We start from the raw sequence: 25,527 nt of genomic DNA, 5'->3' as shown, positions 1-25,527 counted from the left end.
TCAGAAAATGAAGCAGTCCATGCCTGAACAATATTCAGGCTTGGGCTGATGAGTGGCAAGTAACATTCATGCCACACAACTGCCAGATAATGATCTCTAAAAAGCGAGAGTCTAACCACCTCTCCATGATATTTAACGGCATTGCCATCAACAAATCCCCCACCAATCAACATTCTGGGGGCCAGCATTGACCAGAAACTTAATTGGACCAGCCACATAAATACTGTGGGAACAAGAGCAGGTCAGAGGCTGGGTATTCTGTGGCAAGTGTCTCACCTCCTGACTCCCCAAAGTCTTTCCACCATCTACAAGGCACAAGTCAGGAGTGTGACAGAATACTCTCCACTTGCCTAGGTGAGTGCAGCTCCAACAACACTCAAGAAGCTCGACACCATCCAGGATAAAGCAGCCTGCTTGATTGGCACCCCATCCACCACCTTAAACATTCACTCCCTCCGCCACCAACACCTCCCAAACCCACAACCTCTACCACCTAGAAGGTCGAGGGCAGCGGGCGCATGGGAGCACCATCGCCTGCAAGTTCCCCTCCAAGTTACACATGATCCTGACTTGGAAATATATCGCCATGCTTTCATCGTCGTGGGTCAAAAGCCTGGAACTCCCTCCCTAACAGCACTGTGGGAGCACCTACAGAAGGACAACAGCGGTTGAAGAAGGCGGCTCACCACCACCTTCTCCAGGACAATTAGGGATGGGCAATAAATGCTGGCCTAGCCAGTGACGCCCACATCCTGGAACGAATAAAAAATATATAAATGTTACAAATCATGAACAACATCTTCCAAGCTTCTGAGTTGCAGTATGCCCATCTCACTGAGGGGTAACAAGTCTGAAACTCGTATGTGTAATCCAAGAAGTACAGAAACATCACACTATTAAGCAGCAAGGATCATTTCACTCTTTGGGCTGCTGTATTAAAAAGGCAACTTTTTACGTACCAAGGAAGTAACTTGTTAAGAGAATGTGACATTTTCATATCCTACAAGTATTTTTGGCTTTGTTTGTATTTTATGCAATATGACAATTACTTTTTAAAGTTAGGCCCTATGATTATGACACTAATGACTCATAATAAGAGACCATTTTCTATCAGTACAAATAAATAATGTTTTAAAAATTATTGACTTCAATGTGATTAACTCGTCAAGTAACTGGGACCTTACAAGAGCAATGGCCAAAGACATTTCAAAGAAGGAGTTTTATATTGCCATTTGGTTAACCACAAAGAATGCGTTATTATGGCAACAACTCAATAACAAATAAATCCTCCTCCCACTATAAATCATTACTTTCTCCAACTGTATAGAACTCAATCAAAACTAGCAGTGAAAAAGCTTGTTTTTATGTTTAGTGCTTTTATTATCTATCTATGGTCACATCGATGCTTTAGGAATGGCTATTACATTCCAGTGTTTTTTTTTCATTTTCTGCCACTAATTCACAGATTGTTGCAGTCATAAAGAGCAAATACAACTGTAAAATCCTGTCTGAATTACAATTTGTTTAAACCTATATATGTTTTTTTTTCCTGTGATAGAACTAACAATGATTAATGATTTTATTATTTTCAAATACAACCCTTTCAATGATGCAGAGTCTGACAGAAATGTGTCTCTGATGGCCTAAATCTTAATCTGACTTTTCAATGTTTTTAAAAAATCTTTGTGTGAGCAATACCATTGGTATCTGTGTGACATCATGTGAATAAAATGTACAAAGGACATTTAATTTTCTCTTGTATTTTTCCTTGTCCTGAGTTTGATTCCTCCCTCGCACATACACATTCATATATTCTGAAAAGAGTGTGATGATTCAGTATGCAGGTATCTCCATTCTTGCTATCAATTCCTCTCCTTGCCCTATGGTGAGCATCAGCAGTGTGGGAAGAGCCTGTTTCTCTTTGGCCCGGATTGTTTCTTTTTGTTTCTCTACTTCCTTTCATAGAATCATAGAAATTTACAGCAGGCCATTTCGGCCCATCGTGCCCGTGCCTGCCAACCAAGAGCTATCCAGCCTAATCCCACTTTCTAGCTCTTGGTCCGTAGCCCTGTAGGTTACGGCACTTTAAGTGCACATCCAAGTATTTTTTTAAGAATGGCTGAAACTAGTAAAATGCAACACTTTCACTGGAGTCTAGATTGTGAATGCCATGGACTGGTTATGCTACTTTATAGCACCTTTATTGAAAATTGCTTCCATTGAAAGCAGCTCAGTTATTGTGTTGGTTTCCGTTTTGCTACGTTTGCCCCATATATACTACAGGTGCAACTTTATGAATCTGGCCATTGATCATCCCTGATGCTTACAAGCTTAATCATCATAGGTGGTCCCTTGAACGAGGATGCCCTCATTCGCAGCTCCTCCGCCTCAAACATTCACCGCACTTCAGCCACGATCCCTCACCACAAAAATACTCGCCGCACCTCCGCCACGATCTCCCTCTGCACCAAACATTCGGCAAACCTCCGTCACAATCACCCACCAAATCTCAGCCACAAATGTACTTCATTGGCTGTGAAGCACTATGGGATGTCCTGAGGTCCTGAAAGGTGCTATATAAATGCAAGTCTTTCTCACTAACTTCCTTTCGGTCAGCCCTGCACCAAGGAAATGGCTGAACGAAATCACTCCAATGTTGTCGGTTCGGAACTAGCCTGGCTGCGTCAGTCAGTCTGGAACTTGCTACCACAAGGACCAGTTGAGGCAAATAGCATCAATGCATTTAACGGAAAACTAGATAAACACCAAGGGAGAAAGAAGTAGAAATTTATGCTAATGGGGTTGGATGAAGAAGGATGGGAGGTGGTTCATGTGGAGCAATAACCAGTTGGTCGAATGACTTGTTTCTGTGCTGTAAATACTATAATACAATGTAATCTGTAATTTGTGACAAGCTACTTTTGACATTTTCAATTGAACGCTTCCTTGTCTTCCTCCGCTTCTTACAAGCTGGCAATGCTAAAATAACAGTTTTTTAGGTGGCAACTATTGTAGTCAGAAGTTATTGCAGGAGAGTTTCACTGCCCGTGACAACAGTATTCAGTTGTTTATACTACAGGATTGCTGCCAATCATGCTCTTGTTCTCTGTAGTATAAGGTACATGGAGCGCTGTAAGCCGCAAATACTGCTGGCTCCACACCGCTCGATTGCTAGGGCAGGTGGTAATCTGCAATCAGGTCTTGCATCCTGGAGTTTCACTTCATTCTGATGGGCCAATCAGCTCTCTACTGGAGTTAAAATGACCAAAAATAAAGTTGAAGTTTCCATGCAGTTCCAACAACCACCTGAAAACTCTTTCATGTTTGCTTTGCATCAGTTGCAGTTACACTGCTTTCTTCTCGTAGGTGCATATGTTAAATCAAATTAGTCTGAATCATATTGCATTGATTCAATGAGCTTTTCATTTTTTTTTCAGGCATCCCTGGTAGCTGCCAAAAGTAGGTATTCGGCCCCTTACCTGCTGTCTGTTTTAGCTCCCCTTGCCGAAATTCAATATTGTAGAGTGGAGCAGGAGCCAGGCCCGCTCTGCTCGCTATTCCTCTAACTCCACTGTATTCCCATCACCCCTCCCCTCCCCTCTTAGGACTTGACTTGGAGCCCCTGCTGGTGAGCCAAGCAGCCCAATAACCATTTCATTAAATGGGCGAGCTACCTGTGGAGGCATGATGGGTGCCTGTAGCTTGCCCAATGAATATTAATGAGGCTCAAAACCCAATTCCAGGCCAGCTTTGGACCTCCAGATTCAGACAATGACTAATTTCTACCTCATTATTTGGTCATTTATCTTATTGCTGTTTGTTGGACTTTGCTGTGTGCAAATTGGCTGCCATGTTTGCCTGCAACAGTGACCACCTCAAAAGTATTTAATTGGTTGTGAAGCACTTTGGGACACCCTGAACACATGAAAGGTGCTATATAAATGCAAGTTTTTTTCAAGTGCTTTCTTCTCTTCCAGCAAGTCCTCCTTTTTAATAGTCAGTAATCTGAGTCTGGGGAAATTCTCAGCATTGCCCTCAATTCTCACCATCCACCAATGAGGAAGCAGCGCTGAGAAGACCGTTGAAATTTCTAATGCAACTAAGTAATGGCATAAAAATAACTCTTTAAATCTTTGTTGCACTGGTAAAGGCCGTATGCCATTTATTACTGCAAGAGTGCATCACAAATCATGGCATGTAACAGGCCATAACTTGATTGTGGATAATCCAGTTTTAGTAAAGTCAAGCTCTCGTAATATCAACACATTAGGTTTCCCCAGACAGTGCTGGCAGCAATTCCTTTATGCTTAAATTGTGCTAAAAGATATATGTGGCGTGCGAGTGACATCACCATTGCGCCATTAGTACAAAGAAACATAGAAAATAGGTGCAGGAGTAGGCCATTCGGCCCTTCGAGCCTGCACCACCATTCAATAAGATCATGGCTGATCATTCCCTCAGTACCTCTTTCCTGCTTTCTCTCCATACACCTTGATCCCTTTAGCCGTAAGGGCCATATCTAACTCCCTCTTGAACACATCCAATGAACTGGCATCAGCAACTCCCTGCGGCAGGGAATTCCACAGGTTAACAACGCTGAGTGAAGAAGTTTCTCCTCATCCCAGTCCCAAATGGCCTACCCCTCATCCCAAGACTGTGTCCCCTGGCTCTGGACTTCCCCAACATCGGGAACATTCCTCCCGCATCCAATCCGTCCCGTCAGAATCCCACACGTTTCCATGAGATCCCCTCTCACCCCTCCAAACTCCAGTGTATAAAGGCCCAGTTTATCCAGTCTCTCCTCATATGCCAGTCCAGCCATCCCCAGAACCAGTATGGTGAACCTTCGCTGCACTCCCTCAACAGTAAGAACGCCGCTCCCCAGACCCGGAGACCAAAACTGAACACAATATTCTAGCTGAGGTCCCACCAAGGCCCCGTACAACTGTAGTAAGACCTCCCTGCTCCTATATTCAAATCCCCCAGCCATGAAGGCTGACATGCCACTTGCCTTCTTCACCGCCTGCTGTACCTGCATGCCAGCTTTCAATGACTGATGTACCATGACACCCAGGCATCGCCGCACCCCTCTCTTCCCTAATCTGCCGCCATTCAGATAATATTCTGCCTTCGTGTTCTTGCCTCCAAAGTGGATAACCTCACATTCATCCACACTATACTGCATCTGCCATGCATTTGCCCACTCACCTAACCTGTCCAAATCACCCTGCTGCCTCTTAGTGTCCTCCTCATAGCTCACACCGCCACCCAGTTTAGTGTCATCTGCAAACTTGGAGATATTACATTCAATTCCTTCATCTAAATCATCAATGTACAAAAAAGAAGCAAATTAATTCTTCGCTGTGAAGAATTTTAAGAATGTTCATTGTTTTTAATAGGTTTGGAGGGAAGCCGTTCAAAAATGAAAAGCCATTAATTTAATGGTGGGAAGGAGAACTTTACTGATTGCTATTGTAAAGGAGAATGGAACACACTGTATCTAAATCATTTGGATATATTTGTGTGAGTAACGTGCACAATAGATGTGCTTGAATAGCGACAAAAACAGGCAATTTTTTATTGTAAGCATTTATGAGCCCCTGGCAGAGGCCTGGCTGAAAAAAACATTGCAGTAAGTTATCATCCTTGTTCAGTGAGTTAACATCTGTGTTCAGTACAACACTGCAGTAAGTTATATCTTTCACTGACACAGGCATGATGGGCTAAATGGCCTCCTGTGCTCTAATTCTATGTTCAGTACAACAGTGCAGTAAATTATCATACATGTTCAGTACAACAGAGAGCAGATGTTGGATCAGGATTTCTGGCTCTTAAAAAGCAAATGTTTGTAAAACATATTGTTAAATATTAGCTTCAGATGTGACTTTACATCTGCAGTCAGTAAACCCCAGTAGTGGTTTTCATCTTCCAAAGGCTTTGTGACCTTCCTTGAATTGATGAAATGCAGAAAGGGAGGTTAAGTGGTGACGCTTGTCCCTTTGAATAAACACAGCAGAGTTGCAAGGATGTTGAATACTAGTTAGCCATAAATGAACAAGATTATTTCATAAAACAACCAATTGATCAGGTCTCCGAGTCAGCGTGGAAAAGTTTGGTGTTTACGTTCCTTACCTCTTTCACTTGGTTGTGTTTGGTCCAAATACCTGGCACAAATATCTGGGTAGCTCCAGTGATAACTGGCAAGGTATTGTTTACAGTTAGAATGATGGCGCTATGGGTAAAATTAAGAAAGTAATTGATCATAATCGTTGTGGTTGTGAATAATGGGTTTGTTTTCGACTTGCATTGTGTAAGTGGTTTCCTTTAGGTGTTTTCGACGCACCTTCATGTTACACTAGTTCTAGATCTGGGAGTGATTACTGTACTGAATGGATGAATGAGTCACGGACAAATACCTCGGTCTCAACCATCAATGCTTTATTAAAGCTACTTCAACACAGCAAAACTACAAGTAAATACAGTGATGATGCAGTACAGCCCAATACCCTGGCATGTCTAAACCGCCCCTATTGCGAAGTATAAACCCTCTGCTCAGATCGACAGTATAACGATCTATAACGTTATTGAATCTATAACGATCGGCTGGGTGTACTCCTATGGTCCTCGCAGCAAAACCTCCCCACTAAAATCCTTCTAAGGCTTGGTTGGGAGGACACACGAGACCTTCTTACACATTGGCTGTGATCTTAAAGATGCGTGGGCAGGGATGATGCTCACCGATTCGTTGGCTTACTCGCTGATTCTCCTGGTGAAAACATGTCTCTTTTGGTTCCGTACTGTCTATAGTATCCAAGTCCCAGTCTCAAGATTAGCTTCACAGTTGAATAGCGAGGTCTTGGTTGCTCGTTGATGGTTTCTTCTCTCCGTCCCAGACGGCGTGCTCGGTCCTTGTAGAAGTGAACCAAGCGAGAGCAAAAGAGAGAGAGCGATGGCCACGTGACCACCTTTTATATCCAAAGTCTGTTTGCTTCTTCTGGCCAAGTAAAGTTTTTTCCTTGTTTCGAGGCTTCTGTCTGAGTGGCCCATGTGTATGGCTGGTGATGGGTTTTCGCTTCTAACTGGTCTGGGCTTTTAATGGCTTTCTTTTGTTCTGGTTTTCAGCCTCTTGGGGTTATCTCATCCAGGTCATCATCCGAGGCAGTCCCTCGGAACCGAGGAAGACTTGCTTCCACTCCTGAAATTAGTTCTTTGGTGGCTGAACAGTCCAATACGAGAGCCACATACTCTGTCACAGGTGGGACAGATAGTCGTTGAGGGAAGGGGTCAGTGGGACTGGTTTGCCGCATGCTCTTTCCGCTGTCTGTGCTTAATTTCTGCATGCTCTCGGCGTTGAGACTCGAGGTGCTCAGCGCCCTCTCGGATGCACTTCCTCCACTTAGGGTAGTCTTGGGCCAGGGACTCCCAGGTGTCAGTGGGGATGTCGCACTTTATCAGGGAAGCTTTAAGGGTGTCCTTGTAGCATTTTCGCTGCCCACCTTTGGCTCGTTTGCCGTGAAGGAACGCCAAGTAGAGCATTTGATTTGGGAGTCTCGTGTCTGGCATGCGAACTGTGTGGCCTGCCCAGTGGAGCTGATTGAGTGTGGTCAGTGCTTCAATGCTGGGGATGTTGGCCTGAAAGAGGACGCTGATGTTGGTGCGCCTGTCCTCCCAGGGGATTTGTAGGATCTTGCAGTGACATCGTTGGTGATATTTCTCCAGCAACTTGAGGTGTCTACTCTACATGGTCCATGTCTCTGAGCCATACAGGAGGACAGGTATTAGAACAGCCCTGTCGACCATGAGCTTGGTGGCAGTTTTGAGGGCCTGCTTTTCAAACACTCTTTTCCTCAGGCGGCCGAAGGCTGCACTGGCGCACTGGAGGTGGTGTTGGATCTCGTCGGTGATGCCTGCTCTTGTTGATAGGAGGCTCCCGAGATATGGGAAGTAGTCCACGGTGTCCAGGACCGCGCCATGGATCTTGATCACTGCGGGGCAGTGCTGTGCGGTGAGGACAAGCTGGTGGAGGACCTTTGTCTTACGGATGTTTAGCATAAGGCCCATGCTTTCGTACGCCTCAGTAAATACGTCGACTATGTCCTGACCAATTTACATCTGATCTATTTCTGACTAATTCGCATTGCTTAACAATGAACCCTCCATCTTTGCCCATTACCTGTGATGAGTTGCCTTCTCCTGGCCATTGCAACTTGTCCCAGACCACCCCTGCCCATCAGATGTGGATTTCATGTACAACATGGAAAAATACCTGGGCCCCTCCCACAACAGGCTGCCAGCTCTTTCTGCAGTGAGAAAATATTAAAAACGCCATGTCCAGATAATGCCCATCAATCCTTGGGGAGCCGATGCTTACAATTGTATAATTCTGCTGTTCCTTCTAAAAATGCCATCTCACATTCCTCCTCCCTACGTCCTCGCTGTGTGGAAATCATCATGGGCTAGACTTTCCACTTCACATCGCACATCTAAGGCCCATCTATGGCCCAAAATGGACCTCTATTGCCCATTTTGAGCAAAAAGTGGAAACTAAGCCCAAAATATCGCCGGGAAAATAGGCCCCCAAGTTTCCACTTTGATCGCCCAAATGATCGCCCATACAAGGCCCATCCCAAGTTTCAGCACTTAGCATGCACTTCGCTGGGCCGATGCAAGGCCCAAAAGAGTGCTCAAAAATAGTTGCTTTTTCAGGGCCTTAGAGAGGGAAATGGGCACTACGGTCGCCATTTTTAACCATCTAAGGAAAGGTGGAGAATTGTTCTGAGTTATGTAGAGAGGAAAATTGATGCAAATTGTACTCATAAATTTGGGACAGGGAATATAAATAGGTATTATCACCTTATTTATGCATATATTGGAATTATTTATTAAATAGCTTTTACATAGTGAATTTATTTAATATTCCGTGGAGAAACAGAATAAACAAACAAATCTGCATGAAGAACTGTACGTTGTAAAACTTATGTAAGTAAGAGAGAAGGTTCAAAAGTTGTAGAAATATTTTTTTTTATTAAGAAACAAAGAAACAACACCCTCCCTCCAACCCCCCACCCCCCGCACCAACCCACTCTTCCCTCAAAATCCCCAAAACGTTACAAGAAGAAGAAATGAACATTTTACAGAACAAGTGGCCATTTAAGTAATGATAACAAGTGAACATTTAACTGTTGAATACAATTGGCCAATTTAGTAACAATAACAATAGTATAATAAATTGGAAATAACAAGTGAACATTTAAAAACAGGTGAACTATAGAGAAGCACTCCCCCCTCCCTACCTGCGGCCATGTTTCTCTCCAGATCCTATTCCACCCAGTGTTCGCACCCCACCTGCCCGTTTTGGTCTACGCAGACCGACACCAAGACATCGTGCAGAGTGGGATGTCAAGACTTCCTGCCGTGGTGGAGGTGACGGAGAGGAAGTGGAAGCCTGAGGCTCCACTTCCGGGTCCGGAGGAACTGTGTCCTCCGTACTCGCTTGCGTGCTCGGGGTCTCGCTACGAGCAGACACGACACCTTGGGGTGCAGCGCCGTGTCCAGCCAGCAACGCATGCCATAGGGCATTGGTTGCAGCTGTCTGCTGCCGAATGGCCTCCAACGTCTCCCGGGCAGTCTGTGACTGCTCAGAAGACCAGTTGGAGAAGTTCTGCCAGAACTCGCTCCAGTTCGCAGGGAACTGGCTCCAGTTCGCAGAGAATCCCGCGAACCCCTGGATAAGGTCGCGACCGTCTTCCTGCACAGTGAAATCAACTCTCTGTCTGACCCTCCAAGGCAGGCGATTGGTCGCCACGCTGACCGGACCTCCATGGAGTCGGCGTTTGCAATATGACGCGCCTTGGCGTCACCACCTGCACACCACTTGGTCCCGGTGCTTCTTCCATGTCAACTGAGATGGTCGCAGGTTGTTTTTCCCCCCGCCCCTCCCCCCCCAAAAAATCTCTTCCTCTCCTCCTCCTCCTGCTGATATACCACAGCAGCAGGAGTCCGCAGTGGCTCCCCTTCCTCCTCAGTCTCCTGCGATCTCGGCAAAGTTTCAGTGGTGGTGGTAGTGGATTCCACCGACTCGACGACCACTTGACCTTGAATTTGATGAACAATGTTTAACAATTCAAATCATTACATTACAATTTTTATCCAACTGAAAACATTGCAATACTTTCCATTACCCCATATGCACAAGTGATCACAAGGTTTAACATGATCTCATTCGAAGGTCTATAGTACATCACAATTATATATAAGATTATATTATAATTGCATAACATTACATGCGTAACTACGATATTTTCAATATTTACTAATGATTCATACATTGCACAATGCACATTTTTCATTACTCACATGTCTCAAGGGTGGGTTCGGCCACACCACGGGATGTGACCGAACGGCTTTCTGGTCCCACCAAGGACACCGCGAGCTCCTCGTACTGGCTTAGTGTGTGCATCATGGCAGCAACCCACCCGTCCTCCGTTGCTCCCGATTATTCATTGAAATCTTCTGTAAATGATCCGATAACATTGCATGGCATAAGCAAATGGATCAGGCAATTTAAGACATTGAAGACATTTAAGACTGACAGATTTAAATGCTCTATTACAAATTAGCATTACGTTGCATATTTCGCACTACAACATTTAACTTTATGCTGGGTTATGTAAAATTTAGTTATGTTTAAATGTAACCCAATAACATTGCAGATTCTAGTTACTATTTAGATCATTAAATAATATATAAATATAAATTTCAACTTACTCTCACAGTTGCCAGTAGGCTGTTCCACCGTTTGCAGCACTGGTCCGGTGTGCGCGTTTCATTGGAGGCCGATGTGACTATGTCGGCTATTTCGGACAAAATCCTGCGATATGCACGGGGTGGAGGTTTCCCCTGTCCACCCCGTGTCAGATCCTCCCACCTGGAGCTTACTGCATTTACGACGGCCTCATTTGCCTCTTCGCTGAAGGGTTTGGCCCTTCTCTTTCCTGCACCTCCCTCCATTCTTTATCTGTAATTTGGATAAGACTTTCTGACCTGCTTCCTTTCTCTCTTTCTCTCTCCCAGACCCACCCAGAACTTCTGAGCATATGTGAAGACCCTTGACCTCTCAAAACGCGGGAAGAAGCATCAACCTGAAAAAGAAATCAACCTGCACATGCGCAGTAATGCGTTGCTAGGGAAGCTGTTTTTTTCATTCACTTCCGTTTTCTTTGGGCGATCGTTAGATCGCCGAGAAATGACATCGCCCAATTGACATCGCTGGGCTGAGGCCGAGTGGAAAATCGCCAAAAAAAAATGGGCCTTGAGCCGGCGATCAGCACGGGCGATAGGTCCCGCATCGCTGGAACAAGGCCCATTTTTTTCGGCCTTAGCCAAAAAGTGGAAAGTCTAGCCCCAAGACTCATCACAAAACCTGACGTCTGACTTATGCTTTTCCACTGTGGAGCTACTTAGCTCTTTCAGACTTTCTATCACCTCACAATCCTCAGACTTTTAAAACCCAACTTCCTGTTGTAGCTTGCCTTCCCTTCTACTCTTTTCACTTGTGGTGATGTTTTGCATTATGGATCGTGGCTTTTCATTTTGGTTTCTCTGTAAAAACGCTTTTCAACTCTTACTTGACAGGCTTTGTACTACCACATCACTATTATGCTTGTACTTTGTTGATAACCAAGCTATTGTTCCTAGGTAAACACTGGAAGTTCGCCAGAAACACAGCAAGGTGAAATATGAAACCCATTATTCCTGGGCTACAGTCTTGACACCGCATTACTCTATAAAAGAGATACTTAATATTTTTTCTATTTTGTTTCTTCTCAGCCTCTTCTCTCCTTCCTTATGACTTGGTTACCTTCTGCCTTGCTTAGTTGCGAGGACAGCCAGTCATTAGCAAATGTGTGAACACAGCCTGGAGAGACACGTCATTCCACTCCACAGGCCAGAACTATGTACTGCAGTGCTGTGTTGGCCCCACGGTTTACATTTTTAAAAACACCTGAGGGGTGTGTTCTTAACAGGCTGAGGATGTTACATATGTATAAACATTAAAAACTCTTGAAGACAGGTTAATTAAACCTACTGACTATTCAGTTTAATGGAGCATTAATAATATCATACCCAAAATAATTGCCAACTTACATTAGCTCCGCTGCAAGAAAGTTATGTGTAACAGTACTCAATGCCTGCAGTGTCTCACATTAACAGACAAATAGATGAAAATATGTGTCATTACTACAGTTAGTGAGATAGAAAGTAGATAAGAATTCTGTTCTGTTTCCAGATGATTTGTCTAAATTCTGACATTGTTTTCTTGATGCTTATAATATGTCCTTAAACATGTAAAGCTTGATTTAAACTTCTCAAACTGAAAGCCTTTCAGTCATGTGTACTCCTAACTGATCCAATTAAGTTGTATAAAAGATAAAACTGCACAATGCAAATTCTTCTTTCAGTAGGTAGGAACCTGACAAGGTAAAGATATCTGCAACCAACATGATTTGTTTAACATACTGCACTGGCACAAAAATGTAAAATCCTGCATGATTATCATTATTTAAAAATATAACTGATTTAGTAACATAGCTGTTAGTCTACGCCTCGTACCTACAATTTTACTGGGCCTGTTTACAAGAATGCTTAATTTTTAGTAAGGCCTTTAAAGGTAGCCTGTTTATCTCTGTGGTTTTAAATAACTTGCATACCTAAATACAGAATTGGCTAAACAAGTTTTCAGTGTTGCTATTGACTTTGACAGCTCTCAGCATTTCAAATATTGTTTTTTTTTCCAAGGCACATTTAAATTCACATAAGTACTGTGGTGTTTGATGTCTTCATTACTCTGTCCGGGCACACACCTTGACTCTACATCTATTTTTCACTCATCTATCAATACCTTATCAAAAATCTTACATCGTGCACGCACCCTGTCTGCACCACTTGACTTGACAGAATCGTAGAATGGTTACAGCACAGAAGGAGGCCATTCGGCCCATCGAACCTGTGCTGGACTTCCTGTGTCATGTTTTTGTTACATTTTTTGTCAGCTTCTTCCATTATAAAATCTATGTCCACATTATAATGGAAAATGCCTATGTGAACTCGGCACGCCACAATTACACAATCTAGCTGCTGCTTGTCTTTTCACCTAGTCTGTGAACATCTTCACAGTCCCTCTCCAGAAAATTTCAGATCCTGCAACCCACATATTGTTTACTCTTCAGATTCATTTTAGTTTGTAGTTGTATCTTAATCTTTGCATTTTTAACAGGTTAATTTCAATTTCTTTTTTTTGATCTGAAACTGTTTCACAGCCCTCATACCCTGCTCCCGCCACGGAGAGTTTTGAACTCTCCTGTTTTAAGCCCCCAAAACATTATTTGCCACTAGATCTTGCTTGTCTGCTGGTCCAAAAATAGAAATCTGAAGATTTGAATTATTTTTGATGAAACAAATTCTTCAGATTTTGTACATTTTTACTGTAACTGGCACATGTTGTCAGTGGGATTTTGCCAAGTAATTGAATATAATTGACCAAACAGTTCAAATTGAAATTGATGAAGGTAATGTTTAGAGCACCCCCGCCCCCCCTCTCATAGAAACAAAGAAAATAGGTGCAGGAGTAGGCCATTCGGCCCTTCGAGCCTGCACCACCATTCAATAAGATCATGGCTGATCATTCACCTCAGTACCCCTTTTCTGCTTTCTCGCCGTACCCCTTGATCCCTTTAGCCGTAAGGGCCACATCTAACTCTCTCTTAAATATATCAACAACGAACTGGCATCAACAACTCTCTGCGGTAGGGAATTCCAAAGGTTAACAACTCTCTGAGTGAAGAAGTTTCTCCTCATCTCAGTCCTAAATGGCTTACCCCTTATCCTTAGACTGTGTCTCCTGGTTCCGGACTTTCCCAACATTGGGAACATTCTACCCGCATTTAACCTGTCCAGTCCCATCAGAATTTTATGTGTTTCTATGAGATCCCCTCTCATCCTTCTAAACTCCAGCGAATAAAGGCCCAGTTGATCCAGTCTCTCCTCTTGTGTCAGTCCAGCCATCCTGGGAATCAGTCTGGTGAACCTTCGCTGCAATCCCTCAACAGCAAGAACGTCCTTCCTCAGATTAGGAGACCAAAACTGAACACAATATTCCAGGTGAGGCCTCACCAAGGCCCTGTACAAGTGCAGTAAGACCGCCCTGCTTCTATACTCAAAACCCCCAGCTATGAAGGCCAACATACCATTTGCCCTCTTCATCGCCTGCTGTACCTGCATGCTAACTTTCAATGACTGATGTACCATGACACCCAGGTCTCGTTGCACCTCCCCTTTTCCTAATCTGCCGCCATTCAGATAATATTCTGCCTTCGTGTTTTTGCCCCCAAAGTGGATTAACCTCACATTTATCCACATTATACTGCATCCACCATGCATTTGCCCACTTACCTAACCTGTCCAAGTCACCCTGCAGCCTCTTAGCATCCTCCTCACAGCTCACACCACCACCCAGTTTAGTGTCATTTGCAAACTTGAAGATATTACACTCAATTTCTTCATCTAAATCATTAATGTATATTGTAAATACCTGGGGTCCCAGCACTGAGCCCTGCAGCACCCCACTAGCCTGCCATTCTGAAAAGGACCCGTTTATCCCGACTCTCTGCTTCCTGTCTACCAACCAGTTCTCTTCCACGTCAGTACATTATCCCCAATACCATGTGCTTTAATTTTGTACACCAATCTCTTGTGTGGGACCTTGTCAAAAGCCTTTTGAAAGTCCAAATACACCACATCCACTGGTTCTCCCTTGTCCACTCTATTAGTTACATCCTCAAAAAATTCCAGAAGATTTGTCAAGCATGATTTCCCTTTCATAAATCCATGTTGACTTGGACCGATCCTGTCACTGCTTCCCAAATGCGCTGTTATTTCATCTTTAATAATTGATTCCAACATTTTCCCCACTACTGATTTCAGGCTAACCGGTCTATAATTACCTGTTTTCTTTCTCCCTCCTTTCTTAAAAAGTGGTGTTACATTAGCTACCCTCCAATCCATAGGAACTGATCCAGAGTCGATAGACTGTTGGAAAATGATCACCAATGCATCCACTATTTTTAGGGCCACTTCCTTAAGTACTCTGGGATGCAGACTATCAGGCCCCGGGAATTTATCGGCCTTCAATCCCATCAATTTCCCTAACACAATTTCCCACTTTATAAGGATATCCTTCAGTTCCTCCTTCTCACTAGACCCTCGGTCCCCTAGTACTTCCGGAAGGTTATTTGTGTCTTCCTTCGTGAAGATAGAACCAAAGTATTTGTTCAACTGGTCTGCCGTTTCTTTGTTCCCCATTATAAATTCACCTGAATCTTTTTCTCTTCACATATCTATAGAAGTTTTTGCAGTCAGTTTTTATGTTCCCAGCAAGCTTCCTCTCCTACTCTATTTTCCCCCTCCTAATTAAACCCTTTGCTGAATTCTAAATTTCTTCCAGTCCTCAGGTTTGCTGCTTTCTCTGGCCAATTTATATGCCTCTTCCTTGGATTTAACGCTATCCTTAATTTCCCTAGTTAGCCACGGTTGAGCCACCTTCCCCGTTTTATTTTTTACTCCCTGAAACATAAGCTGAAACCTAGTCCTGGTCCATGTTACCCCTGACCTTCAGATATCAGTGACCAATTGTGGCTGTGAGTTCAAATCCAGCAAAGAAATCAAGAAAACAGGAAAGATGGAACCAAAGTTTCTTCAATGCCCTCTCTAGGGCAGAGCCTATGCCAATTTAAACATGGCCATCGACTTAGGAGGGGGAGAGGCTAGGTTGGGTACTCTGACTGTCCAGAGTTCCCATGTGCCAGGTCTTCAGTGGGACTCAACATATTGTTGGTGAGGCACACATGGTTAGATCAAGCCTACCTTCCTGACAAAGGTCAAAGGTGGGCTCGCCTGGGAGTTCAGGCCGAGAAGAGAGCCATTGGGGTTCGCGTTGTTTAGGGAGGCGAGACTGTCACACCACTCCAGACCTTTCAGCTTCTTTTCTATGTTGGCGCCTTAGATGGGCCCCTAGTGGAACGGGTACCTGCCATTTGTGGCCTAATTAGGGAACGTCCTCCATGACCCTGGCAGGTTCACTGAGTTCAACAGTGGAGGTTTCCACTGGCGTGACACCAGCCTAAGTGTTCGGATCCCTGACCCTACTATCTGCGGTGCCTATGTGCAGCAACATCATAAAATGTTATTTTGGAATGCACTTATGATTTTGCTACACATTGCATGCAATCAGAACAATTCTTCTCTTGAGGTGGTGGACTACACTGCACACTTATCCTTTAGGACGTCGTCCGATGGTTTCCTTTTCAGCAAACCAACCAATATGTTGTTTATTCTCTGTATGCTATGCACAAGTTTGCACATTTAGCTAAATATGGTTTTATTTTATTTCATCCCCAGGTAGGGTGGATAAAAAGAAATTAGCAAAGCAGGTAAGTCATGCATTCATGCATATGGATGACTGTATTCGATTTTATTTAATGTAATTGTCCGTTGGTTCAATAACATCCCTACTTCCACTTCTTCAATCAGCAGCAAATTCTTCAAATTTAGCAGGTTTTTACTGTAGGTTGTAGATGGGGTTTTGCCAAGTAATTGAATATAACTGATCAAACAGTTGAAACTTGAAAGAAGATGCCAGTTCACACCTTGGTCTCAGGAGTGAAATCCACAAATTGGCATGGCTACACTTAGTGTCACTCTTGTAGTAGCTGCAGCAATTTTAATACAATTGCCATTTGACAGGGAAAGGACATTGTGAGGACAGGTAGAAGAATTGCTGGAATCTTTTAAAAAGAACCGTTGGAATTTGTGTTCATTGACCAGGGTGGCAATGAAAAGCAGATACCCTTTTCGGCAACTTCACCCATGCTCAAATCAATAGGGCACAATAAGACCCAACGCAGCACCACCGAGGGTTCTGGGCAACATACCCAAGAACTTCCCACTGCTTGAGAGCTATATCTATTCGATCTTCCGAGAACCCTTGAATAATATCTAACAGGATACCCCAACCCTGCATGCAAGATATGTAGAAATTGTGTCCACTCAGTCTCAATTGTGACTTTTTACTTGGTTTTTCACTAAGTATGAGTATACCTGTGCTTTACTTTGTTAAATGGTTAAGCCTAAATTTTATTTGTGGCAAATTGCAATGTTAGCCTTAGCTTCAGCTAGCAGTGTTAGTGAACTGCAAGTTTGTATTATGGATCAACCATATTTGATTTGGCATAAAAACAGAAAATGCAGAAAACATTCAGCTGTGATTTAGTATCCTGACTCATCTGGAATTTTTACCTAAAGCCAGTTCTCAGTTTCATTTGGGTCAACAATTGTTGTCCTATCATTTCATCTGCCACCACACAGGTCAGAAAGAGAGAAAACAATTGCATTTATATAGTGCCTTTCACAACCTCAGGACGTCCCAAAGCGCTTAATAGGCAATGAAATATCTTTGAAGTGTACTTTGAAGAGCTAGAACATTGCTTCCATTATGTGGATGGTCACAGAGCCATTAGCTACTCTGCGTATCATATGGAGTAATTTCAAAAATCCAGTTAACTGGATGATTGAGTTCCATCTACACTGCTATTAATTTGCAAGGAATAAAGCCCAGATGCAGTTTAAAAGTCATTGCAACCATTCCACAACTGTTTCATGGATAACTTAAAAAAAAATACACGATGCTTGCAGTTATAAAGCGCACTGCCACATGAAAATATCTCAAAAGAGCTTCAAACACTGAGTTACTTCAGACATGTTGTAACTGTTGCGTAAGGCAAACGCAACAACCATTTTCCTTCAAATGCCAATGAGCTGAACAACCAGCTAATCTGTTATTTTAATAATTATACTGTTTGGGAGAAGAATGTTGGCCAGAGCAACAGGGGAGCTCCCTGCTTTTTATTGTCCATTTGATCCACCATTACAGGCAGAGAGGATCTCAGTTTAAAGTCTCATCTGCAGGATAACATCTTCGACAATGCAACACTTTCTTAGTACTGCATTGGCTTATCAATCTGGATCATGCACTTGGGTGTGAGGATTGAACCCACAACTTTCTGACCCAGAGTGCGGTCAACTAAGCCAGTCTCAATAAGTTTCTAATTAACAGCAGGTTGCCAATTGAAGTCATCCTAATACATGTACTAAGCATTATTATTTATTTATAATGATATCAATGGGGTGCTTTCTGTAGTATCCTGACCGTGAGGCATTGTTGCAGAATCACTTGTAATTGGTCCTGAAATCTGGTATTATGGTTCCTGTACAGAGGCCTCCCGAATCCTGGATTATACTAATTTGGTACACTCATATAAAGTGTGGAAAATGCAAAATGAAGACAAAAGATAGATTACAGGTTGAACCTCCCTTATCCAGAACTCCCTTATCCGGAACCACCCTCGTCCAGAACCATTCCCGACCACTGGGTGGCGCATGTGCAGAACTCCGACATGAACAAAGTGAAGTCCTTCCTCGCTGCCGACTCCCGCAGTCGCTGGCCTGACCCCACGATCCACCGCCCTTCTCCCCCCCCCCCCCCGGCAATCTGCCGCACTCCCAGCCCCAAGCCAGCCAGCCCCAATAACCCTTTGCTCAGTACCTATACCATCCAGTTTTACATGACCTTCCCTCGTCCGGAAAAATCCCTTAACCAGATCAGGTCAGGTCCCGAGGGTTCCGGATAAGGGAGGTTCAACCTATATCTGCCTCATCAGGCTTCTTCATTCATTGAATCATATGGGTTCTCCACAAACAATATTCCCACCCTCCATTCTCACGGGCCTTCCCGTAGGGTAGTTTTTGGGAAGGGTTTGGAAGTCAATGATGAGTCAGTTTCAGTTTAGCTTCAAGCCTATCCAGTTGGTTCTGGAGCTTTATATAGCATGGGAATAGGAAGTGTGGTTCTACCTATCAGAAACGTTATGAATTACTTTTTTTTACATGTATGCACAGCATGTCGTTTTCCTAGAACTAGTCGATCTAGACTTTATTTCTATGGTATGTAGACAATGCACACCATTCCAAGTTAAAGAAGACTCTGCAAGGTAGTTAAATCCATTTCTGGCTGCTGGTGGGGAAGAGTGCTTCATCCTGCCAATAAAAGAGTTCGGCACGCTCAAGCCTTGTGTGCCTTCTCCAGCCATTAGATGAAGTGTAGTAGCCAGAAACATAAGTCACAAATCAGAACTTAAAAGCAGCTGCACATGTGCTTTTTTATGGTTTTGGCTGTTGTAGAATCCACCTTGTGATAGCAACAGGGTGCTTTCCGCAATATCACGACCCTGAGGCACTGTTGCAGAATCACTTCTTGAAATAGTACTCAATTAAATGTGCGGCATTAGTTTGAGTGATAGTGTTTTAACTAGTTGGTGCCCTGGAGAAGCACTCTGTTGTCAGCATATGTGTCAGCTGTAAAATACAGTGAATGATGTGGAGCTCAGTCAACTTAATGTCAACAACTTATCTAGGACAGAGGTTCCCAAACTTTTTTTGCTGAGCCACCCTTCATAGATTTATATCCCATGTGCAACCCCTCTTTGTAAGAAACTGGATTGTGTTGATATTACTGACGTCAAGAAGCAGAAATTCTACCCCAATGTATTTGTATGATGAAGTTGCCCCAGGACCCGTCACATTTGCCGCCCATGTCCACTGGCAACAGCGGCAGTCAGTGAAAGCCCCACTCCTGGTGGCTGCCTGTCAGCCCCTGCTCCATGGAAACTGGCAAGAAATCCCTTGATAACATGGGAATGGTAACCGAAAACCATACAAGCAGCAAATCGGCATTAGTTGGCAACCCGAGTACCGGGAAGTGGGTCAGACAAGAGCTAGCGGCTGTGCAGGTAAATAATGTTCCAATCCTCGCCCCCACCCCATAACCCCAAGTTAAGTGGGAAAGGGATATTAAGTTCAACAAGCCTATCCTTTTTTGCTCAATGAATTCCTTGAGTAGTCAGTAAAATGATTCCGAATAAAAACATAATCAGAAGTATTTAGAGAACTACAATAATTACATTTAAGATTATTTTTTAAATCTATTTACTTGAATTGTTTTCTTCTGTAGGATATTGATGCATTTGTGACACAAGCTGCAAATATGAAACAAACTACCAATCTTTTCAGAGACCTTGGTGATGACGGTATGTTTTTTAAAATGTTCTATCTTTAACCACTCATTCAGAGTTCTGTGCTCAAAGGCTTATTATCAAACCAGGCAGATTTGTTGTTGACTGCTATGAATATATGTTTGAAATTGATATTGGTTAAATTGACTACATATATTTCTTGAGCTTTATTTTGTTAAGACTTTACTTTAATCAACCATCTGCTCAAGGTCAGGTATTCCTCTACATGCACAATTCATCTCACATTTATATTGACTAAGCAAAAGATAACCCAAATGAAGCACTTATGGCACACATACAGCAGAATGTCATTGAGATCAAGCTGTCTTTCCCAAAGGACAAATCCACAGATTGAGGCTTTCACTCATTCTGCAGTGTATTCGGTCAGCAATTGTGACTTGATTATATTTTTTTTAACTGTTTCATACGTTTCTTTGAGGTTAGTGGTAGCAATCTAAAGTGGTCACTTCATTAACTCTGAGCCCAGTGTGGCATTATGTTTATTTTTTTTTAGAATTTTATCAGTGTATCAAATCATTCTAGTTTATTTTTAGGCCCACTGTCAGCTGGACATGAAAAGGTGCATTACAACAACCCTAGATCAACTCGCACCAAATGTCTCCCCCCGTATGTTAAGTGCCTACTGTCTGCTGCATTCCAACCTTGCCGTAGAGCCACTGCCTCAACACCCAATCTGGTTATGTTAAACACAAGTAACCAGTAACTAATGAAAAATAGCTCTTATCTTATTATTGCACCCTACTAATATTCTTCATGACAGGCACTATATGGGTCGTTCCACAATCTACAACTGTACATCCATTGAAACCTGTTGAACCCACCAGGAATATTTGGCTATTAATAGCTAGTTACAAACACACGATCCTGCAAACGTTTTTTCTGCTTCCTGCATTCTTACTCGGTTGCAAAATAAGATCTATTGCACGGTCAACAAAAAGCAAACGAACAATTGCAAATGCTGGAAACCTGAAACAAAAGCAGGAAATGTTGGAAACATTCAGCATCGGTGGAGCAAACAAACAAGTTAGTGAAGATCTGATTGATGAAGGGTCTACACCTGAAACATTCACTTGTCTGTTCCCTCCACAGACATTGACTGATCAGCTGAATGAATGCTTCCAGCATTTTCTGGTACTATTGTACTGATTCCCTCTTTAAATTCTGTCAGCCACGACGGGAGATCTGTAGAACTCTCTGTCTCCTTTCACGTCCCTTCCTGCTATGACTTTTTAAAACCTACTCAACACTCAAGGGCCGATTTTAACCCGAGTTTCTGCGATCTTTTGCGCTAGTTTTTAAAACATCATGCTAGAAGCAGGCCCTGCACACAAAACTGCGCCCCCACCCCAGGGTGAATTAATCACCATTGGGAGTTGGCGCTAATTACGCTTGTTTGCTGGCCTTCAAGGAAGCTCCAAGAATTAAGCTGGATCTTTTGGATGCAAGGACACTCATAGGTACGTTGAGAGAGGGTTTGAGTGAATTTCTTTTAACTTACTAAGGAACTGACTACTGTACCCCAATGTAATTAGAAAATAGTTTTATATATTTTTAAAACTTATTTTCAGTAATTTAAAATAGGATTGCTCTCAGGTGGTGGATTGACATTGTGATTTAAATTGCTTATTTTTTGTGATAAATCCATTTTTAACTGTATTCACCAAACTTTATCAAGTTACCACTCTTAAATATATCACGGAATATTTCTTAAAGCAAAATTAATTTAAAAAATTAGATTTTAAAACACTGCCTGATTGCGCTGGTTCATGGCAGATTTTGTGTTTGGTGATACGCAAATGATTTTGAGCTGAAACTCTTGCGGGGTGGGGGGAAGCATTTTTCAAAACTGGCACAATTTACGCTGGAATCATCGATTGCGCCCTAAGTGGAAACTCTACCCCAATCTATTTAAATTGCATTATATTTTCTGAATTTTCAAACCTTTCCAAAATATATAAATATTTATTATGTAGTCTTTTTGGACTCAGCACAGATACACTTATAGGGGAGCTACATGTTCCTTTTTAAATCTGTGTCAAACCACTATTACTAAAGCTTTGTGAACACAAAATGCCTTTAAGTAACATAAGTACATGAAATGCAAAGCTAATTGTTAAATGGTAAAATGTGCATTAACTGCCATCTTGTGGGAACTTGGAGTACTGCGTATGTAAAATATATATACTTTTTAATATCTATATATATTCCCCATTAAATTCCTTACAACCAATGCATTTATTAGTATTTCTTCCATTATTAAAAAAAACACCTTTTACCATCATTACTTGTAGTGCATTTGCTTCATGGGTTCTTTGCTTAAGAATTCACGGCTACACATTTGCTATAAAGAACTAGCTGGTTTATCAGCAAGGTTTAACAATCAAACTGAACATTTCCAGTTCATCCAGCAGGTTCACAACTGCATGCCTCATCGTGGAGAACCTGGATTCAGTTGACTGGGGTTTTATTGAGTCTTGTGAACATCAATCCAACAGCTCCACAATCATGTGAGCATGCTCACAGGTACATACATTACACTATCCAAAGGCTTTTTGGGGGGGAAAAAAGCCCAGTAAAGTCATACTAGACATAATAATTGTACATTTCTTTGACTGATAAGCACACAGCAAGGATTCCACAGGGATTGTTCCTTTTCTTGTGCCTATGAGCTGGGTGGTTCAGTGTCTGTGTGTGTCCATGTATCATTGCATAAAGAACAGACCTATTAGTTCATGTTCTTAAAGAAGCAATTTTAAACATTGGGCTGTCAGTGTAACATGCAGTCTGCTTTTAATCTTAACCAAACTCACAAGGATATTTATTTGTCTTTACCCAATCCTCATAGCTCCAAATGGACTTCAAATTATTTGCAGCAGACTTCTGGAATTAATTCTGGTTTGTGGAACCTTAAAAGATGGCTACATAGGGCTAGAAATTTCACATTGAAAAATAGCTCCGTTTTTGGCACTATTTGCAAATAACGGCCAATTTTTTAATGCCGAAATAGCGCCAAAAAAAGGCCTAAGTTTCGCCAAAAGTTTTTAATTTTTTGGCGTAGCCTTAAAATAACACCATTTTTAATGATGGAGCTAAACTTTTTTGTATTAAAAATAGCACCCGTTCTGCGCATGTCCAAGCGCTGGTGAATGGGTTGGGTGGGTTGGGGGTTGGGGGTAGTCAAACTGGAGTTATTGAGATTTAGTGCAGGTCTGGAAACAGATCAGCAGAGTTACATGCCTCAGGCTGTGAAACACAACAGTGAAATGCCTCAATCAGTTTAAAAATGCAACCACACAGAAAACTTAGTACACAGACCTGTTAATGACTCTACTGGACACTTATTTCCAATTACATTTCACAACTCTGGAGATCCTTCAAAAAAAGTCAGCGTGCCAGCTTGGCCGGACACTGAATCAGGATGAACTTGACAGATTGGGGACTCGGTTAATTTAAACTCTGTGATTGCTGATCCATTCAATGATAACATCCAAATATTATCACCTCACCTCACAAGATGTGAAAACTGTTTTGCTCCCAATGTCTTTATTGATTTCAAAGAATTGACTATAATGTGAAGAAATCCCAGAGCATAAATAACTGCCCTGGTTGTACATGTCTTTAGTTCTGATTGTAAATCTGAACTCCATGGTCTGGAAACACCTGTAATCAATGCAAGTCCGTTTCTGCGGTAGCTCCGTTTTCCAATATGGCACCGTTAGCGCCGATTTCGATGGGACTCGACGAGGTAAGGCAAGCTTTTTAAAAGTGGTATTTAGCGCTGTCCTCAAAAATATCCTTATTGGGGAAACTCGCAAAAACGGCATTATCGCTGGGTTTGACCCCGAGTGGCGTCACAAAGAAAGTTCTCAAAAAATCAGCCCTTATATTTTAAGGATGGCGTTACACCACTGGTGAAACTAGCAAAATGGCTCTAAATTTATTTAGCTCCAAAAAATCAGTTTAAAATTGATAATAGTACAGACACTCCAGATCTGTCAGGTATTACAATAGTTGATGTTCCTAAATAAAAACAGAAAATGATGAAAATACTCAGCAGGTCAGGCAGCATCTGTGGAGAGAAAGGTCATCAACTTAAAACGTTAACTGTTTCTCTCTGCTGACCTGCTGAGTATTTCCAGCATTTTCTGTTTATATTTCAGATTTTCTACATCCGGAGTATTTTGCTTTTGTTGTAGTTGATGTTCCTACTATGTCTTAGAAGTAAAATAAGAATCGAGTGAGCATGTGAGTGTACGAGGTGCAAACTGGAATAGTTGCAGCTTTGGTTGCTGGTCTGTGGTGAGTTAGCTGCATTGGCAGTGGAAACATTGCAATTATGTCTCTATCATTGGGCTACAGAGGGAAAATGCAAATAAATAGCTATCAGGTGATGCTGGGAACCGGCTCAGTTATGATGCCCCACGGGGTAATAGCCCACCAACACTGTCTAGGCTTATACAAAGCCATTTGGACGAGGTACTTGAGTGATATCGGCACCTACGTAACTGTACACAGCACAAGACACTAACTTACGAGCGGTGGTAAGGGAATGGTACAATTAATTAAGAATGTGAAGGATATAGTGTTTGCTACTTATTTGGCCTCCAACTTCAGTTATCAGTCAAAATAAATGTTTTAGACTGGAAAATATTGCCTTAATTTACACTTCGGTTATGTGGTTTATGTTGATATACCAAAACCTGCACTGCACTACATTACATTGCAACTGCAGTTCAGTGTAGTAATATTGGACCCAAATTTGGCCTACCCGTTTTTTCGGTGCACTCATGTGAGATGCGCCAACGTCCTAGGATAAAAATGGCGCCAAAAAGTTGTCCCTGCATTCTGGCCGCACTGTGGCCTCTCCCATGGCTTTGCAATTCATTTAGGGGCGGAGCTAGGGCCCTGCGCTCAAAAGAGTGCCGGCAGCTCAATGCATGCGCACTGGAGCTTTTGCACATGCGCAGTAGCTCCTCTGCAGCGTGGAACCCGATGTCCCGCCCCTATCCCAGGCCGAGTGGTGTCACGACGCACGGCGGGCTGCTGCACATCATGGAGAGAGTCCCGCACCTATCCCCGGCCGGGTGGCCTCCTGCACCGGCCTCTGGCCCGCTGACTTCCCGGGCCGAGGTAGGACTTAAGTTTTATTTTTTATTTATTGATGGTTGTGCTTTGTTTAGTGAGGAGAGTTTTGATTGGGGGGGGAGGGGGAGAGTTTTGATGGTGTTGGGGGGGGGAAATGTTTTGATCGGGGGTGGGGTGGGTTTGATGGGGGGGGGTGATAATTGTTTTTATTTGGATATTTTGAAAAAATTATGTATGT

General features: G+C 42.8%; 1 protein-coding gene across 1 annotated transcript in view; it reads left to right on the top strand.

Moving 5' to 3' along the window:
* micu2 (mitochondrial calcium uptake 2) overlaps positions 1-25,527 on the top strand; it is a 605,104-nt gene that overhangs the window by 436,088 nt on the left and 143,489 nt on the right. The window contains exons 4-5 of the mRNA XM_070892202.1: positions 16,456-16,487; positions 20,123-20,198. Coding sequence (XP_070748303.1) covers positions 16,456-16,487; positions 20,123-20,198 — 108 coding nt within the window. The remainder of the gene's footprint in view (positions 1-16,455; positions 16,488-20,122; positions 20,199-25,527) is intronic.

The sequence above is a fragment of the Pristiophorus japonicus genome, chromosome 10, assembly GCF_044704955.1.
Source record: "Pristiophorus japonicus isolate sPriJap1 chromosome 10, sPriJap1.hap1, whole genome shotgun sequence".
Lineage (NCBI taxonomy): Eukaryota > Metazoa > Chordata > Chondrichthyes > Pristiophoridae > Pristiophorus > Pristiophorus japonicus.
Note: the sequence above shows the minus strand (reverse complement) of the source record. Positions and strands in the feature narration are given on the sequence as shown.